Source organism: Dermacentor silvarum, chromosome 6, assembly GCF_013339745.2.
Source record: "Dermacentor silvarum isolate Dsil-2018 chromosome 6, BIME_Dsil_1.4, whole genome shotgun sequence".
NCBI classification, from domain to species: domain Eukaryota; kingdom Metazoa; phylum Arthropoda; class Arachnida; order Ixodida; family Ixodidae; genus Dermacentor; species Dermacentor silvarum.
Genome location: NC_051159.1, coordinates 27,605,322 through 27,622,477, shown reverse-complemented (window position 1 = coordinate 27,622,477; position 17,156 = coordinate 27,605,322). Strand labels below are relative to the sequence as shown.

General features: G+C 46.4%; 1 protein-coding gene across 1 annotated transcript in view; it reads right to left on the bottom strand.

Moving 5' to 3' along the window:
• Positions 1–17,156, bottom strand: part of LOC119455342 (nuclear factor related to kappa-B-binding protein-like) — a 199,004-nt gene that overhangs the window by 145,215 nt on the left and 36,633 nt on the right. The window contains 2 exon segments of the mRNA XM_049668974.1: positions 3,128–3,329; positions 15,570–15,697. Of these exon segments, the coding sequence (XP_049524931.1) occupies positions 3,128–3,329; positions 15,570–15,697 (330 nt within the window).

The window sequence follows — 17,156 nt, the reverse complement described above, 5'->3', positions numbered from 1 at the left end:
GTAAAATTTTTTGCACTTCCAGAAAAATAAACGCACGTCCCTTGCGATCGGCGCTTTGTGTCAGCCTTGTCAAGATTACCCGCGCTGATTAGAAATTTTTAAGCTCCATAGATCCTGATACCCTCATAATGTTTTCAAGCCACACATTTGCGATAATTATGGACCTGTTACAGCACAGCGAAAGCTTGCGATGCAAGTCTTTGAGCCCATAAAACCCCTGTCGCCACCTTGTGACCGCTGTATAAATCCAAGAGGTTCGACGATGCGCTTGCGGCGCTCGTTTGGCCACCTCTCTTATTCTACCACCGTGGTCCGGACTCCCGAGTAGCAACGCGCCTACGAAGAGCAACGTACCGCATGCGCTTTGCGTTTTGTGCACAACCTTCACCGGTGGTGTTTGCCGCTCGGCGGCGACAATTGCATTCTCGTCTCTGTTCCTGCTGTCACTCTTCGTAGGCGCGTTGCTCCTCGAGAGTCCAGACTATTCGCGAATATGATGGAATTAACTCTTTCCGTACCACGCCCATTGGGCATCGTTAGCTATCGATGGTTTGAAACGCCGCTTTCGAGACCTCCGCGCCGCTCATGGACATACTGCGCTATCGGACGTAAAGGAGGAGAACTATACTTTAGTTCTCTAAGCAGTTCGCTTTGTTCCCGTGAGGCGGTGACTTTTAAACGCGCTCCGAAGTTTCGCAATCGTCAAAGGAGAAAAAAAAAAAATGGCTGCCCGCTATCGATGGTTTGAAACGCCACTTTCGAGACCTTTCGAGACCTTCCGCGCCGCTCACAGACACACTGCGCCATCAGATGTGAAACAGGTGAAACTATATTTTTGTTTTGTAAGCAGTTTGCTTTTTTCCCACCAGCTGGTGATCTTTTTTTGTTTATTGATACTGTTAACCCCCTGGAAATACAATCAATATTTACAATACAATAAATATTCACACGAGCAACAATAAAGACGATAGTAATAATAATAACAACATAATAATAAAGGCACTACTTATTTCACAGCGAGGGCCTGAGCGATCGGCAGGCAGCCATCTTCTATTCCTTTCAGAACGGGGCAGTCTGTGGCTTGTCAGAAAAATTTTCAGTTTTGTTCGGCATATTAATGCATTTTTTTGCGTACACGTCACCCTGACGTGGTGAATTTTCGCGGTTTTGTGAGGTCGCATGACCGACAGGCAAAGTGGGCGTAGCCAGAAAACATTGGACCAATAGCAGAGGGCTAATGGTGAAAAGGCGTCAAATCAGGAATTATTATTTTTCTTATGTGCGGTTTAATCATGCATAATCAGTGTGTACACGTTATACCAGATGGGGAGCTATCGCGGTTTTCGTGACGTCGCGTGAGAGACAGGCGAAGTTGGGAGTGGCCCGAAAATGTTTTGACCAATCGTGGAGGCTGATTGCAGAAACTGGAATCAAAACAGTTTGGAATCATTTTACGTTATAGCACCCCTGGAGGCGACGACTGACACGGCCCTGCTGTGGCTCGCTAAGCTCAAACCCACAGTGGTCAGTACTAATGTGAGACCCCAAGGCTACGTTCACACTTGGGAAGCTGCAAGCGAGCGGAAAGGCCAAAGCGGCCAGAAAATCTTTTCCGTGCATGTCCAAGTTGTTCACATTTCTTTTGCTACCGCCGCGACTGCCGCTGCCGCTTTCGCCCACATCCATCTAGTCTGAGTACGTTTGTCGGCGTGGTGGCGTTCATTATCGCACCATTTCGAGCGGTATGTTCATTCAATGACCCATCCGTCATCAAAAGTTCATTTCGTGCAACTTCGCGTGTCATCTGCGACCTTCGGTAAATTCCTCGTTGGCGTTCCGTAATTCTCCTCACACGGGCACGGTAGCACTGAGTCACACGTTGGTGCCTAGGTGTGATTATATTTCTTTAATAGCTTTTATTTACAGGTTGCAATAACATTTCATCATTTCGTATTATTGGCGACGTGTCCAGTATACACCAAAGCTAAAACCCGGGCTGGCCCTTGTGTTGGGACTCGCCGAAGCCTGCGCGTCCTACGTGAGACCTATGCTCCCAATCTATTGTCACGACAAGAAAAGCATCGCGCAACGAAAAAAGCGCCCTGCGACTTCTGCAACATACCGCGCCCGTGCGAGGAGAATTACGGAGCACCAACGAGGAATCTGCCCAACTTTTTTCTGCCATGGAAGCGGGAGAAGAAATTGTTTTTTATACTTCTACCTACTTGTTTCCTAGAAATGGACAATGAATAAACGGAAGGAGCGGACACCTCGGAAGCGGCGGTGGTGGGTTCGCCCGGCTTTGCAAAAGCGCGAGAAGTTGGGTCACGCACGCCAAGGCTTCGTGCAGCACCTACGGTCGCGCGACGTTGAATACCATCGCGAGTATTGCTGATACGCTTTAGTATCACACTTGTAGAGCAAGTGGTGGATCTAGATCGCGTCGAGCACCATCGCAGCCTACAATTTTGGTGCCATGTAAAATTTTTACGACCAGATGTTTACATGCTAGTGGAGCTTCCGATCGAGCGTAACGACTTTCCGCCGCGTTTCCGCCTCGCCATGGCGAAAAAATCGGTCCGAGACCGATTTTGCTCGCCACCTGGTTTTCTGCCCGCTTTGCCGCCTAGGCGGGCGGATTTTTCGAAGTTTTTGCCGCTTCCGCCTGCTTCGAGACCAAGTGTGAACGTAGCCTAAGACCCCCACAAGCTGCAAATGTCATTTGATTGGCATTTGTTACAATGAGGTTTAAATATACCCTTGTCATCAATTGAAGCTCAATAAAGGTACTCTGAACTTTTCCTTATGTATCCTCAGAGATCACAACCATTGGGGAAGGTGAACAGGTCCTTTACTATTTCATGAAATGTAAGACTGCGACATGTATGATGACTGTGCCATGGCCCGATTACCTAATGCTGTACAAAATAGAGGATGGATTGCGCAACGTTTTGACGAGACACATAGAAGAGAAACACACACCACAGAGCGCTCTATGGTGTGTTTCTCTTCTGTGTGTCTCGTCAAAATGCTGCGCAATCCAACCTCTAGTATGCTATACCAACACGCCCAGTCTTCAACCTTGGTTATGCAAAAACTAGACTGAAAATAGCAAATGCCGACTTACCAGAGCAAAGGTCATCCTCGTCTGAGGTGCGTGGCTCCCCCAGGCGGTCACGCAGCTCCTGCAGTTCAGTGCAGTAACGCCAGCGGGTGCGTTGCGCCAGAGGCACCTGGCGGGGGCCTCCACATCCCCCCGCCGCACCCCCTCCTATGGGACGGGGCACTCCACCCCAGGGACCCCAGTCCAGGCAGGCGTCCAGCAGCCGCTGCACACAACAGCACATGATGGGTGTCACAAGAGCACCACACAGCCACGAGTGCACCTGCCACGTCATCGTTAGCCTATTTTATGTCCACTGCAAGGCCTCTCCTCCCAGCGATCTACAACTACCCATGCCTTGTGACTTGCTAAGCTCGTTTGCTGTCTTACAGCATATCTATTGTTTTTCTTCTCCACCACTTCGTCGTCTGGTTCTTAGTTTCTTTTCAAGTTTCCTTCTCATCCTCCAAGTTTTGGCCTCGAAGGTTAGCACTGGCCCAGTACACCTAGAACCTGCAGAAGCTAGCCGTTAAGATGCAGCTCCCTCTGACCTTCCGTCAAAGGAAAGCACTGTGCACAATTGGGTCCTGATATGTCCAGCTCCGCACTAAATTGAAATACCAGTGCTCTTGCATTTTCAACAAGAGCTGCCAACCATCCAATACTGCGGTGCAAGGGGTAGATAGTGCAGTTACACTGACAGAACACTGCCACACACTACACAGACTGCTGATGCCGCAGACAGTACAAGCATACTAGATACTGTGACAATAGTGGAGATTATAATTCAATAACCACACATCTTGTTCCTCCACCTCTGTATAACTTGGAGGGGCTGTTTTATTTTTATCAAGCTAACTCAATGAAATACTTAACACAAGGGCAGAAAAATATTTCGAGATAGAGTCTAGTTGTACAAATCAGCCATTGACTATCTTCCCTGATAGTCAGCAAATGAATTTGTTAGGACTTTTATTATACCTGGGCACAGTACCTTGCATACCCCCTCTTACCCTTTACTGCATGAATTTTTATTTTCTTGTGAAAAAAATAAGGCAAGTCTTTGTTTAGGCCAGATATGCTTAAACCAACGTCACTTTTCTAATGAAGCACTTGGTTTCAAATTTATGAGCCAGAATCGTTGCATATCATAGACGATACACCATGTAGTTACGGGTATATTTTTGGAACATGTAAAAAGACATTAATTAGAGAAAACTTGCAAAAAATATCAGAACTATTGAAAGAAATTTTACACATTGCTGTAAGAGATGGAGCATATTACTCACAGCTCCAGCTAGTACAAGTTTCATTAAAATTTGATGACATCATCCTTGATTGACTGATTCATACCTTCAATACCTAGGCCGGATCATTTATAGACCTTGGTTTTATGGTAATTTTTGAGTCAAAATCTCTACGAGTTTGGTGCAAGCCAAAAGAAAACTCTTTTTTTTTCTTCCGAGTTATTTATTGCTTCTATTGTTATGAGCTCCTAAAACAGAGAAGCCCCCCCCCCTATTTCCATTGTAAACATTGCTGACATTTCCACTTTCTTACCGATTTTGCACCAATAATGGTTATAATAAAAATTATAGCTTGTGCAAGCAATAAACCTTGGTGCCAAATTCGTTATTTCGTCAGAAAACATATATCTACAGTCCACCATAAAACAACCCACAACTGCATACTGTATCATATTGACCCTTTTCCCGGCGATCCCATGGGTGCTGCCATGTTTGATCACGTGGTGACGTGTCCATTGCTTGCCTGAGCTGCCTCCGTTGCCTCCGTGTTTACAATGCAAGCGCGTGACACACCAGTGTGGCGCAGCAAACCTCTGTTTCGACGGATATCGTCGACGATGACTGTGTGGACGACACGAAGCTTTGGCCACAGCTTTAGAGGACATGTAAGTGCTTTCAGAGCTCATTACACCTTGTCGAAACAGCACGAGCAGAGTATATGGTGCTTATACTGAAAGCGGGGCTAGAAATGTATTCCAAGCTGTCCAAAGTTTCCGATTATGAATTAAATCAGGATCAGTGTGCTCCTCATTCTTTTTTTGGCAAACATTTCGAAGCAGTGGCTTGTCATGTTTCTGACACAGTAAAGTTTTTCGGTGCGGCCATTATCTGATTGTTTATTTTCAGCCTAATCGCTCGAGGGTGTGCTCTGCTGCGATATATTTGTTCTTGATGCGCACAAAGCTTGGAATGTAAATGTTCTGTACTTTGTGGTAGCTTGTAGCAAAGACGTATTATCGCTAGTCCCTCGATTACTCTGTGAACCATCACTAAACGGTCAGCTTCCAACATTCGTGTGTTGTCGGTGTAGTCGCCGTCACTCATGCTCCGGCACATTGATTCAAGTGTGTGCCCATTCACTTATTATTGATACGTTGGTGATAGAGTGGGCGTAAGTTTGCGTGCGAGTAGGAGTGGATGTGCGTAGATAGTGTGCGAGAAACTTAGTAGCGAGTGGTACTCTCTCTTAAGTGCTGACGTTTGGGTTGAAGTCCTTTTTTTGCAGGTTAGCGATACATCGCTGGCAGATGAATTATCTTTTTTTTTATCTTCGAGGAAAGCTGTGCATCGCGAAGGGCCGGCAACACAGGCAGTCCTTACATAGCAGCGGCGACACAGGTCGATTCCATTCCTTAATATGCGAGTCACTATTTTTGCAGCTAACTACCGCACATGTCTTATCTCTATCGTTAACATTTTGCTGCATGATTTGGGCACAGTGCGTTAGCGAACACCCAGTTGTATTTCCGACAGCTGATTGCACAGTAGCAGGGCAGAAGCAGTAATGGTTTTGTATTTGCGCGCATTCGCTAAAGGCAATGTATGGCGCGCCGCCAAAAGCGTCATCTCATTCCTATAGAGCAAACTTCTTGGCTGAAAGGTCAATAAGATACAGCAATTAATGCTTGCCTGACAGAACTGCACAAATCTTGCCCAATGTATTTCTCGGTCGAAACGTCACAACAGGCGAATACAGTCCACGTCCAATTTTTAGGAAAAAGTCCAAAAAATCAAACATCGAAGGGTTTCAGCGTCAGAAACTTCAGATTTCAGGGGGGGGGGGGGGGTTCCCTACCGACAACTATCACTCCTCCCCCTCCTTCACCTCTCTCTCTATATATATATATATATAGATATGGCAAATCATTTCTACGAAATCCCGCAAGGTGGAGGAAGTATCGTGACAGGGAAAAAAAAAAATTATATGTATATATACAGTAAAACCTCGATAATTCGAAGGTCGCCGGACCGCGAAAATTCTTCGAATTAAGCAGATTTTCGAATTAACCGAAATTAATAATAAAAAAAAGAAAACAAGCAAGAACTTGCCGCAAAAATTAATCGCCTTTATTTTCCATGTCCGAGAAAAATTACTCAATGTAATCACCGATGCGGGATTACTTGGCACGCTGGTTCGCTGCTCCTAGTGCCATGCTCTCCAGCTGGCTCAAAAAACATAGCATACAAATATCACCCGCACTGCACTCATCAAAGTTGCGGACGATGTTCACGGAATCGATAACTGCCGCGAAAGCGGGCGCGGTGGTGCTTCACTGCAAAAATTTGGACTTGCTGGATATTCCGGACTTCAAAAATGCATCGTCAGGGTTCCCATTGAGTTCATGCATTTTCGCACCCAATTTTTCGGACGAATTGAGACCCCAAAGTTCGATTTTGCGGACTAAATCGCTCTTTCCGAGCCGCGCTACCCAATCTTGGAGGCCGCCATGTTGGATTTTGCACTGGCTTGGATTCCAGTGCCTCGCTGTATAGCCTCCAAGATTGGAACCCGTGCTATCAATAGACAGCTCTATCAATAGACAGCTCACCCCATAGAGTTTCATATTACTATAACTAGAGGGCAATGTGGCGCTGCGATCGTTCAACTATCATGGGAATGATGGGAAGTACAGGCTACGGATTGGTATTCTGTTGACTGGCGAACTAGTCTACAGGTATTTTTTTTGTCAGTTTTGGTTTCGCTAGTTTTGCTCCAAGCGCAGTTGCTACAATCCGTAGAACACAGACTTACTTGTGGTAGGAAAGGTTGCTGCTTCCTGGCTGTAGTCTGCTGTCGCAAAACGGGTAAGCGCAAAGCCACGACATAACAGTTGCTGGCGCGCACTTCAGAAGAAGCGGTACGTCAACATAAAATATAGTGAAGCATGCTCGTAAGAGGCCACAAGCGTCCAAGATAGCACTGCAGCAGATGTATTTAAAAGTACTCGAAGACGTTCATCAATCGTGACAGCCGATGCAGCCTTTCGAAAGAGCAAGAGAGTTCGCAAGTGCGTCTGCGCAGACGCAAGTGCGTCTGCGAGAAAAGTTCACTTTCCCCGCGTTCGCAGCGAGCAGGCGTCGTAGCAGACGACACTTGTAACATTTCTCTCAAAGGCGCAACACTTTTCTCATAATACAAAATTTTTATTCCCACAAATGTTTGATGTGTATTTTTATATAAGCACATGCACGGTTGTTATTGCTGCTGTGAAAGTAAATAAATAATTATTCAATGGCGCTAAATCAGGCAAAACGATGCATACCCTGGTGGTAAACCATGCTTCAATCTCAAAGTCATACAAACTTTATTCAATGTATTATGCATTATATAAAACACAACATAAATAAAATTAATTTTTGCAAGAAAATGTTTTAGTACAGCTTCGTTTACTGCGCCGCATGCAAGCGCCACCAGTTTCAAGACAGAAGTCAATCCGAAGCCTGTACTTCCCATCATTCCCATGTAGGTTGAGGCGACGTTCAGGAGAACCCCCGTAGACACTAGCGCCACTTTTCCCTCTAGGTTTTTTATTTAGAAACTCTATGGCTCACCCAATCCTCCAGTCTCGGAGGCCATGCCCGCTCTTCCTTGGCTGACAAAACGCTCCAGACTACTGCTCTTTTTCCTTTTTCTTAGTATATGCGTTCAGCACTATCGTTGTAACCAGTTATTGTGGGATGTTTTTTTACGCTTCAAGTGGATTTTCGCCGTTGGCGTCGCCGCCCTGAGGTTCCATAGAAAGTCCAAGGGCGATAAAATCATCGCTGCGCGCCCGCCGTATGTGCGAGTGGCAGCGCGTGGGGGACGCGCGCTTTCATGGAGAGCGAACGCACGGCGGAGCGTAAACGCGACTTCCTCCCTCGTGCGAAAGGCCGTGGAGGTATGGGAGGGAGGGGAAGGGGGGGGGGACTTCTACTTTTCTAACAGCTGCGTACTTAGCGCCGGAGCGGTTTCTCGCGCACACTGTATCTTGAAAGCGATCTCCAGACGGCTCTGACCTTTTGTATGCGCTGTGCTCTCGCCGCTCAGACTGACGCTCAGTTTCCGTTAAAGCGATAGACCGCACGAACCTTCGCTCGCTGCGGCGGCCGCGCTCGTTCGTGCGCACTCACACTACGCTTGTTAATTCAGTGAGTCTTTTTTTTTTCTCTCAAGTTTCGGTTGCTATTTTGAACGTGGCGTGTACACTGAGCAGGTGTCTCGGAGACCCATGTCTCAGTGATCGGCGCTACCTCCTGTACCTTCGCGAGAGCTAAGCGGTGCGAAGCTTGTTTCTTGGATTTCCATGGCGAACTCCGTTGGCGGAGATCGCCAACGCGGTGACGTTCGTGTCGACTGTACACGGAGACAACGTCATTGCTGCGCAAATCCAAGCAAGTCGATCCCCTCCAAGCGTAGTATGAGGCAGGGCATTATTAGAGATTTTTTTAAGCCGCACTACCAACTTTTTTTTTTTCAGCCGAACGAGTTTTCCGGACTATTTTTCAGTCCCCACGAGCTCGGAAAATTGGTTGGCGACTGTACGGAGCGCCCTAACCTAACCGCCGCACGTTGCTACTAGCCGGAAACTTCGAATTATTCAAATAGAGCCGCGTGGGCCATTCAAATTATCCGGTAGAATTTGCATTGAGAATGACGGGACCGCTCAAATTCTTCGAATTAACCGAATTTTCGAATTAACCGAGTTCGAATTATCGAGGTTTTAATATATATATATATATATATATATATATATATATATATATATGGAGGTTGTACACCACGCAAAGACAAACTCTTAGCACTCCCCGGACAAGAATGCACTGAACGAGGATGCACATTTTTGCGTTGCCGAAACCCTTTGCGTAACTTCTGACAAATGTTTTTCATTGCTAAGACGTGCAGCCACTTCGCATCAAATTATACTATCATCCTTATGCTATCTTTACAAATGATATTAAGAAAAACAACTAAAATTTCATTTATTAATTGATGCATTTATATAATGTATGTCGATGACCTATAGCTGGTACATGACTTGGAAAAGAGAACAGCGCTTTCGGCGTTGTGGGCATACTATATTATTCTATTGACACGTGTACTTGTTTATCTTTCACCAGTGGCTGCTTCTCACCGGCTAACAAATGTTAAAACATTATCGCTAGGCGCAGGACGTCCCTGCATGCATCGGAAGTTTCTCGATGCTTCTATCCGTTGTCTGTTGTCACCAACGCTTATGTAATCGGATTGTATGAGCGACGTGAATTGTCTAGTACTTTCTGGAAGACACCTGGGCACCAGGGATTACTCTGGAACCTTAGATGACTCAGGTATAAAAGCCGACGCGTTTCAGCGCTGATTAGGTTTTGCCGATCGCCGACCGTGTTTGCCGCTATCGTTATGCTTCGAGTGCAACTTGCTTTTGTGGGAACAGGTTCGCCCAATAAAGTCCGTTTCGTCATTCACAGTTTTGCGACAGTTTTCTTCACCGTCACTACCACATGACACTATATTTAAATATACAGGAATGAAGCTTTGTGCTAGAACTTCGATATTACCATATATGATGCAAGTTCCACTCACTTTCAGTTACCTGCTATCAACTTGTTTGAAGTGATGTTTGGAAGTAACTTGCGATCATGGTATTGTAGTCATCACACGACGCATATTGTTATTTAATCACACTCAGGAATTAATGAGGCTGACAGTCCGAAGCTGGGCTGTGTCCTGTTAGAAGCATTTGTGAAAATTATGGCATCCATAGTTCGCAGTAAAGTAAGGGCCAGTAACTCCGAGGGATTTGAAAGTGTCGTGCCTCCTGACACGGTCTATTCTGAAAATTGCCAAGACGTTTAGTTACGATGGGCTCTCCGCAGCAAGCAGCACGTGTTAGGGCATGGTAGTTGAGCCTCAGCTAGGCGACTGGCAGCAGCTGTCTGGTGGTGAGCGATTGGGCAGTGACGAGACGCTCTTCCTATATCCACAATTATCCGCGAACTTCGTTCTTGATGCCTTTTGTGCGGGTAGCCCCTCCCCCTTCCGCCCCCTCGTACCCATCACCCCACAAGCTTCTTAATATTCATGTCCATTAGTCACTGTCGCACTCAGCGGCCCCTAACATTCCTATATTTCTGTTTCTGGGTGGACTTTAAGGCCATTGACCTACCTGCCCTCCCATCTGTTAGTTGTGGCGGTTACTTAGCTTCCCTGACCCAGAACCCCCGTCCTTGATATATTGTGCCTTGCGCAAATCAGCATTCTGTACATTTTTCTTGCTTTCTTGTCCCGTTTTTGCAAATCACAATATTTCCCGAATGCTTTTCTTCCCCGCAGTGCGGTCGACCATTCGGTCAAATACCAGAAATGAGAAGCTCTTCGACGACACGAAGGCCTGGTGGAGAACAACAATGCCTCTAATTTTATGCACGCACTCGTCCCATCTTTATCTGTGTGTGGAATTTTTTAGCGCTTATCTCCCCTCAGCAGTTATGGCTAACATGATCCGAGAATGAGGTAGAGGAGCGCCCTAGTGGGGCACAACATTCCGTGTATGGGGGAGGGGATCACCCCATGACAAACCTACACCTCCTACCCCCTCCTCCCACCTTGGACCGCCACTAGCCCTCGCCTTGCTTTCATACTCAAGCTTACCCTTTCATCCATGTCACTCTTTCTGAACGCACTTCCACAAACTTTCTGTTCCGTGACAAAAAAGGGGGAAGGGGGTTGGGTTCGTCAGAAAATTTCGAGGGGGGGGGGGTGGGGAGCCCCCCAGCTACCCTAATGAATACCACGTTTATTCTTGTATAACATTCTTGGAGTGCACGTGACGTGATCGTGTATAAATTAAGTGTTCATTATTACAATTTGAATTGCACGGCAATGCTACGAAAATTCGAACAAATTAAGGTCAGAGAAAAAAAGCTGGCAGACCCCAGATGTGAACCCCCACAATAGCCAAGCACCAGGCCAGGGGACATCTCTACCCATTAGAAAAACCGGTGGGTTCCCGGCGACACCGGGATTTGAGCTCAGTACCGCCCACATACGAGGCGGATGCTGTACCGCTAGGCCACCGCTGCGGTTCTCACCATTGAGAACCATTTTGGTTTTTTAGTGTTAATCTTTTTTCGCTGAGTCATTCTAATTTTTGCTGAGTCATAGTCATGACTATGACTTCTACCACAATCCTTTAATGTTTCCTTCACTTAGTGCCCACGTCTGAACCCATTCCAGTGGTTTTTGAGTGTTAATCTTTTTTTTGCTGAGTCATTGTCATTTTGGCTCAGTCATGGTAATGACTATGACTTCTACCACAATCCTTTAATGTTTCCTTCACTTGTAGTGCCCCGTCCGAACCCATTTAGTGGTTTTTGAGTATTACCATGTTTTTTAATTTCAAATTTCCGCTGAGTCATTGTCATTTCTGCACGGACCGCCGGCCGACGGCGAGATCAGTCATGCTCATCGCCGGCAGCTGACTAGGCCTTTTTCATGACTTCGTCGTTGCCGCTTTACCCTAATAATTTCCAGCATCCTTTAGTGTTTCCTTCACTTAGTACCCACGCCCGAACCCATTTCAGTGGTTTTTGAGTGTTAATCTTTTTTTCACTGTGTCATTGTCATTTTGGCTCAGTCATGGTAATGACTATGACTTCTACCAGAATCCTTTAATGTTTCCTTCACTTGGTGCCCATGTCCGAACCCATTTTAGTGGTTTTTGAGTATTTGTTTTTTCGCTGAGTCATTGTCATTTTTGCTTAGTCATGCCCATGATTATGACTTCTACCATCATCCTTTAGTGTTTCCTTCACATAGTGCCCTCGTCCGAACCCATTCGAGTGGTTTTTGAGTGTTAATCTTTTTTCGCTGAGTCATTGTAATTTTTGCTCAGTCATGGTCATGACTGAACATGGCTGTTTCATGACCTATATCACACACGTCATGAATGTCATGACGTATCATACATGTTCGTCATATGCTCTTGTTATTGTATGCCAATTTTGGTACATACCAAGTTAACGAAACGACCATGAGAGCCCAAAGACGTAGGCGGCTAGATAGATAGATAGATAGATAGATAGATAGATAGATAGATAGATAGATAGATAGATAGATAGATAGATAGATAGATAGATAGATAGATAGATAGATACTGTCAAAGTAGCCAATGATCGCCAAGAAATGCTTTGCATCTAAAATTGCTCGGTTAAGGCGTGTATATAGTCCGACGTAGCGTGAGCGCTGGCATGCACACGCGGCCAACGTGGTCCGACGTGCCTGACATCAAGATGGCTCTTGCTCCAATCACGCATTCTTCGTGCCGACCCACAATGCATTGCGCGAAGAAAAAAGGTGCCCACGCCGCTTTGCCGACGGTCGCAGACAGCCATTCAAACCGAGCGTCGGTTTGGGGATCGTTCTGCACATGCTCCGAAGAAAGCAGCCGACAATGTGCGTGTCGAAGTTTAGAGGGGACGGCATTTCGGCTGGCGCAGCGCAAAAGCAGCATAGCCGTGACTGGTCACAAGCAACGCTCGCCCGTGTGCCGAAAACGTCAGATTATAAACGCGGCAGCCGAAATGCTGTCGCCTCAAACATCGCTGCGCATGCCATCGGCTGCTCTCTTCGGAGCATGAGCAGAAGATCCCCAACCCATGTGCCACTTTAAATGGCTGTCTGCGACCGTCGGTGAAGCGGCGTGGGCACATGCCGCCGCCACCGCTCACCGCAGGAATAGGCACCTAAGATGGAAAGAGCAAAGCTGAGCAGCAACACCAGCGTGACGAACGTGCTCCCGCACACTCAAACTCTCCCTATTCATGATAGTGTGGAGTTTGAATTATCGGTGGCGGTGTGGATTTCAGTGTGAATTAGCGGGATGCATTACATATTGCTTTGAATACATTGTTGGACTGACTGCGGCGGCTACTTCGAATTATCCAAAATTTCGAATTAACGAGTTGTGAATTAACGCACCTTTACTTTATAAAGTTCTCAGTTGCAAGTCAGCACCCGTCCTATCATCTTCCGTTTCTGTCCGTGTGTTCTTGTGCCGTACATAAGACGAAGTGTTCAGATAGGTCCGGCCAAGTATGCCTGGTAAACAATTTTTAATTTTTATGGAATAAGATCTGTTTTGCTGCCCGAGCATTAAGGACAATGAAATCAATCCTATTTTTGTGAGAAAAAAATTGTCTTCACAAAAAAGAAATATGTATATACTAGAAGCACCTTTCGTGGAGTTTGCCGAATCCACATAGTATTCGTTAGGTCCCAAAGAAAAAGGTGGTGTGGTTACATCGCTAAGAATATTTTGACAGTTCTGTATCGTCGTAATCTCATCAGCTCAGATGGCCCAAAGCTTCTGCTTGTCCTACCTCGCCATCTACGTTCCAGTGTTCTTCACCAGCTTCACAACGCTCATAATCAGAACTGGTTTTGGCACGTAAAACCCCATAATTTAATTTTTTTTTCACCACGTACCAACTGCCGGTCACCTAGGTGTCTCGCGTACTTACGCCCGCATCCGACATCAGTTTTTCTGGCCTGGTATGTACCGTTCTGTGCTCCATGACGTCGCCGCTTGTGAACGCTGCCAACGCCGTAAGCACCTTTCAGCGCTGCCTGCAGGCCAGCTACAACCTATTGATATCCCTGCAGAGCCATTATTCCGTGTCGGCCTTGACCTTCGAGGCCCTTTCCCTACGTCCATCTCGGGAAACAAATGGGTTGCCGTCGCGACGGACTGCACCACGCGCTTCGGAATCACCAGAGCATTGCCGACAAGCTGTTCTACAGGCATCGCTTACTTTCTCCTACACAACATCTACATCATGGCGCCCCTCGACAGCTCCTCACCGATCGCAGGAGGTACTTCCTCTCAAGAGTGGTAGATGACATCCTTTGTGTCTGCTCCACTGAACATAAGCTCAACACCGCTTATCATCCCCAGACAAATGGATTGAGCGAGCACCTGAACCGAACGCTAACTGACATGCTGGCGATGCATGTTTCACCAGATCACCGTGACTGGGACTGCATGTACCATTTGTTACCTTTGCGTACAATTCATCATGGCATGACACTGCTGGATATTCACCGTTTTAACTACTGTTTGGCCGACATCCTGCATTTCCCTTCAAGACTCTCCTTCCTTCAGCTCCTCACTTGCCTACTGAATACGCCAGTGACGTCGCAACTCGAGCCCGTGCAGCTCATCAACTTGCCCACGACCGACTTTGTGCTTTGCAAGCAGCCCAAAAGTCCCAGTTACGACAGCCGACACAGAAGCATGCACTTCGTGCCTGGCTCTCTGGTCCTCCTATGGTCGCCATGCCACCGCACTGGCCTATCAGAGAAGCTCCTCTCACATTACACCGGGCCCTACAAGGTTCTTCGTCAACTCAGTGACATCAATTACAAGATTGTACTCCTGGATCTTGCTTCTTTGACCTCCTCGCTACCAACTGATATTGTTCATGTTTCCCGGCTGAAGCCATACTGCTCTTCTAGCTACTCGCCTTCATAACAAGTGCCAGAAGGTGCTTCCGCTGCCAGAGAGTGATGTTACGGAGCGATCCATACATGGATGAACGCGATGCTTTGGCAGAGCTACGAAGACGATGATGAAGACACTTGCACGTGTGCTGGATCAGACATCTCTTGCCCTAGCCTTCTTTGTATATATTACGTAAATATATCCTTTGCCTCCATCTCGCTTCTGTCACAATATTATGCATGCTTAAACTGTGTGCTTGTGCTTGGTTGTCTCAATTATGAAAAGTGGAAGTGGTCCATGATAATGCGTAGTTATCAGCATGAAAGCGTCATCAAATGAAAAGCTACCCCTGATGCTGAAACAAGCCACAAGCAGAGTTTTATCACACGCTCTTAAGGTGCTGAGTTGTTGCATTTTAAAGCATTCAATAAATGCAGAACCAGACGCAATATTTAAATGTGGAGGATGCCACTCCAAAGGTGATGGTCACTCACTGCAGTGGCTATGGGATCTTGCCACTAAGTTCATGGGCCCGAGCCTTGACTGTGGCAGCTGTGTTTTAATTGCGGCAGGATGCAAAAATAAATTCTTGAGTTACTCTCGAGCTTGGCGCCTTGCAATGTTAAACCTAATCAACCAATTAAACAAGGTGATGAGTGAGGTTGGCGAAGCACTTGCCTTGCGTGACACTAAGATGTCCTGCAACAGGCGACAGTGGTAGCGGCGTTGGTTCAGCCGGTAGTCCCGGTAGCTGGCCTTGCGGACCAGTGATGCTGTGCGTGCAATATCGGGCACCAGCAAGCCATCTGTGCATAAAGAGGATGTTACTGTTGTCAGCACCTTGAAATAATGCAGCGTGTCAGCAGCACGCTGATGTTATCGTCATCTGTTGCAATGTTTAACAGCAAAGGAAAAAAATTGCACTTGCCCAACTTTCAGCTCCGTTACAATAAGGTTGAAAACTGGAAAAGTTGGTGAATACACTCGTGGCAGGATGCACAAGCCAGAACATGACATGAAAGGAGCAGATCAGTGCTGTCACTGAACATTTATTCTAAAAGGAGGCAGTTTATAGCAAAACAATGGAGTCATAAAAAAGTGCAAAAAAGCAGCAAGAGCAAAAAAAATTTGAACCGACACGGGGGTAAAAGAAAAGCTTATTTCACACTCCAACCACACAGGCAAGCCACACTGACCATTATCCTCACAGATGTAAAATGCCTCGGAAATATTTCTGGTTTGTGAAACCTGGTTAGTAGCAAGTACCTGGTGAGAATGCACCCTAACTATGCACTGCATAGTTAGTTTGGCAGCAACAAACCTGTGTCTGTTTCCGTGTGCCATCACAAATAGAGAAGAAAAAAAATGCGAGACCACAGTAATCATTACCCAAATACGCAACAAGAAACTTCTTATTTATTTTTCCAATAAAAATATTTCCAGCACCTTCGCACAACCATGCAGTAGAAGACAGACAATACCAAGCAGCATTCTGAAGGTTCAGTATGGTGCACAATAACAGCAGGGCAGACAGCTTTCCCCGATGCGTGTACAAAATCTGCTGGGTAAAAACCAGAGCCGCTGCTTTGAAACATGATGCGGATGACTCCGTGCAACTGGCGTGCCGCCTACTATGCCATCTTCCTTGTGCTAGCAAGCTGCATCCATATTTCGTACAAGCAAAGAGTCAAACCCATTTATAAAAATACCAGTTTCGACAATATATTGGATATAACAATGAGCAGTGGATGCACCGTCAACTTTGTGTGTTATATGGCAAAATAAATCGCTTGCTACAGGGGCGGTATTCTGGAAGAGTCTACCTAGTGGACTGTCCATTTCGCCATTTCGGCGACCATTAAATCGCTGCTGCTTGACGTGAAGGAAGGTGCCAGCCAGTCCCCTTCCTGCACGTCAATCAGCAGCGAATCAACGGTCGCCGAAATGGAGAGTCCACTAGGTAGACTCTTACAGAATACCGCCCCAGTGCTGCCACGCTCCCGTTATCAGTTATAACAATTAAATATAGCTCCTGGGTGCATGCGCCGAAATAAAGAAGAAAGCAAAATCCTAGAAGAAAAAAAAAGCAAGCCGCCTTTGCTACACCCGCCTCTGTGCCGCACACCTCACACAGCACACCTTCATCGCCTTGTCCTGAAGAAAAAAAAATTGCAGCAGGACCCACCTCACGATGACTGCCGATGGTAATGCGTTAACATTAAATCAATATCGTAACGACACAACGTATTGCCACTGTCCAAGCGA